Source organism: Penaeus vannamei, chromosome 23 (assembly GCF_042767895.1).
Source record: "Penaeus vannamei isolate JL-2024 chromosome 23, ASM4276789v1, whole genome shotgun sequence".
Lineage (NCBI taxonomy): Eukaryota > Metazoa > Arthropoda > Malacostraca > Decapoda > Penaeidae > Penaeus > Penaeus vannamei.
Window position 1 is genome coordinate 36,998,781 of NC_091571.1, and position 3,029 is coordinate 37,001,809.

Below are 3,029 nucleotides of genomic sequence, written 5' to 3' on the forward strand. Positions count from 1 at the left end.
ATAATCTGTACTTTACGCATCAACCATGTCAACGTTTGCCCTTTAGTTAAATTTTGTAAATCTATTATTTGTATTATATATTTGCATATTTTGTACGTTATGATATACAGATAATTATTGATTAAAATCCGCAATCAACGCCGAAATCGTGGTTCTAACCTCACATTCGTATCATTTGCGGGAATAGTGGCATACGGAACGAGCCAGTTCCCCCGTTGAGGATTTGACTGTTATCTTTAGTTTAAATTCCATTTAACTTTGATTATGTATGTATATATATATATATATATATATATATATATATATATATATATATATATATATATATATATATTCTCTCTCTCTCTCTCTCTCTCTCTCTCTCTCTCTCTCTCTCTCTCTCTCTCTCTCTCTCTGTCTCTCTCTCTCTCTCTCTCTCTCTCTTTATTTATATTTTATTTTTTTATATATTTTTATATATTTTTTACTTGGTGTTGTAAAATCGTTTTTAATTTGTATTTATATTTATATATATATATTCTTTCTCTCTCTTTTTTTTTTTTTTCTTTTTTCTTTTTTTTTACTTGATATTGTAAAATCGTTTCTAATTTGTTTTCGTTGTGTCATTGTTTAAATACCCCCTTTTCTGTTGTCTCAATTTGCGCTAACGCGATTTTAGTCTCGTACTTTATGTTTTGTTTTCTGTTTCATTTGATCACTGAATTTATGATACGAATCATTAGAACGTAATAAAGATGTTTGTGGCAGCATTGGGTCTACTTTATATGTATATGTATAAATAGATAGATAGAGACATACATGTGTATATATATATATATATATATATATATATATATATATATATATATATATATATAATATATATATAGTGTGTATTAATGTATGTATATATATTCATATATTTATTTATACACACATACACATATATGCAAATGACAATGATAAGAGCAACTATCTGTCAATAATCATTGCGATAATATTGATACATACATACATACACAAACACAAACACACATATATATAAGTGTGTGTGTGCGTGTGCGTGTGTGCATAGATAGATAGCATACATAATGTTTTTCTTATGTGTGTGTGTATAGAAAAACTCCAACTAGTGTTAATCCCGAAGAAATAATTACAAACAATTTCTTTCTTAATCTTTCTTCTTCCCTTTTCTTAATTTTTCAAATTTTATTCTTCCAAACCGTTTTTTATCTTCATATTTGTTCTTCTTTAGTTTTTCCTTTTATTCTCATTTCATATTTCTTCATCTTTCTTTAATCTTTCTCTTTTTATTATTTTCTTCATGTTTTTTGTCTTTTGTTTATATTTTTGTTTAAATTATTGTTATTCACACTTCGGTTCGTTTAAAAAAAAATGGCGGGCGCGGTGACGGTTTCCTCCGACCGGCGAAGTCACGTGCTATAAAGCCTCCGGAGGGCCAGCGAAAAGCCAGTGTGCATTCTGACAGGAGACAAGCCACACCGCCTCGCTCTCCATCATGATTATTCTACCGGTAATGTATCCTCAACTTTTATTGATTTTTTTATTTATTTATCTTTATATATATACTTTTTTTTTTTTTTGAGGGGGGTGATATTTCTTATCTGCGAATGTAGGTAGGAATGCGAAAAAATAGGCCAGTAGATGGACAGATAAAGGTATATACAATAATATGTGCGTTAGTATAAGAGATTGAGAGAGAAAGGGAAGGATGGAGGGATAAGGAGAGAGCGAGGACTCTTCCTCTCCCTCTCCCTCTCCCTCTCCCTCTCCCTGGGAGGGAGGGAGGGAGGGAGGGAGAGAGGGAGAGAGGGAGAGAGGGAGAGAGGGAGAGAGGGAGAGAGGGAGAGAGGGAGAGAGAGAGAGAGAGAGAGAGAGAGAGAGAGAGAGAAAGAGAGAGAAATACAATGAATAATACTGACCCTAACCTTCTTTCCTCCAGCTGTTGCTCTTCCTCCCGGCTCACACCACGGCAACCTTCGGCCTGTTGGCTAACCTGACGAGCGCCCTCAGCGATGCCACCTTCACCATCGAACTTGGCACCACCGCCTGCGAGGGCTTCCTCAGCAACGCCACGAGTGCCTTGCTGAGTGGCACTCCTCTCAACATCACCTTCAACGACTTCTTCCTGTCCGCAATCACGAGTTTGCAGTCGCTGGAGGAAACCAACCCCAGAACCCGCCTCTTCTTCAACTTCGGATCTCGCTGGACCAGCTGGAGAGACCGACTGGCCAATCTCACCCTCACTTGGAGACCTGGCTTCTTCTTGGGGAGATTATTCGGTTAAGACAATGACCGAGGTTGACCTGGAATTCCGACTATGCGCAACTACCCAACGACCGTTAACTGTTTTTTCTACTACCCATTCCAACGGGGATATCGACGTGTTATAAACTTGTTCTTCAAGACCTGTAATGCCAGAGAAACGAGGACCCACCAACTGTTATTTCTTCCGTTTGTGTATCGACTGATGTGATTATTTTTCTTCTACAAATACTGCACTGCAATAAAATTGATTGAAGAGCTGACATAATCGCTTGTTTCGCTTAAATTAATTATTGCTATTCTTTAGGATTCAACTTCATTTCTGACAACTATACGATATGCTGTTCAACAATTATCGTAAGTCACGCCCGTACTTTTCCTCAAAATAATGCAAGAAATTGACAATGTTAATGAGTGATAAAAACGACAAAAGCTATGTTGATGATGATAACAATAATAGATAATGATGTATAATGATGATGATAATGATTTCATGATGATGACAATACTAGTTATGACAGGAATAGCAACAATAACAGTAATGGTAATAAAACCAACTCTGATAACTTGAGAACACAAAAAATATACAAATTTCAACCATGGACCAACATACTCAATATCATAATAAATAATTCTATCACATTTTCTAATGAACTGACCCCTTTGACATGGCCAATTCATCCTCGTTCTTTCATTTCAATAAGTCTTAAGCAGTGTAAAATTGAAGGCTGCAACACTGCACAATGATTAGGACATTTTAATAA

General features: G+C 35.5%; 1 protein-coding gene across 1 annotated transcript; it reads left to right on the plus strand.

Moving 5' to 3' along the window:
• Positions 1–1,377: 1,377 nt before the first annotated feature.
• On the plus strand, positions 1,378–2,527 carry LOC113811549 (uncharacterized). Its single transcript, XM_027363316.2, has 2 exons — positions 1,378–1,513; positions 1,943–2,527. Exons 1-2 carry the CDS (start codon positions 1,499–1,501, stop codon positions 2,285–2,287), a joined length of 360 nt encoding a protein of 119 aa, XP_027219117.2. The 5' UTR covers positions 1,378–1,498; the 3' UTR covers positions 2,288–2,527.
• Positions 2,528–3,029: the final 502 nt, after the last annotated feature.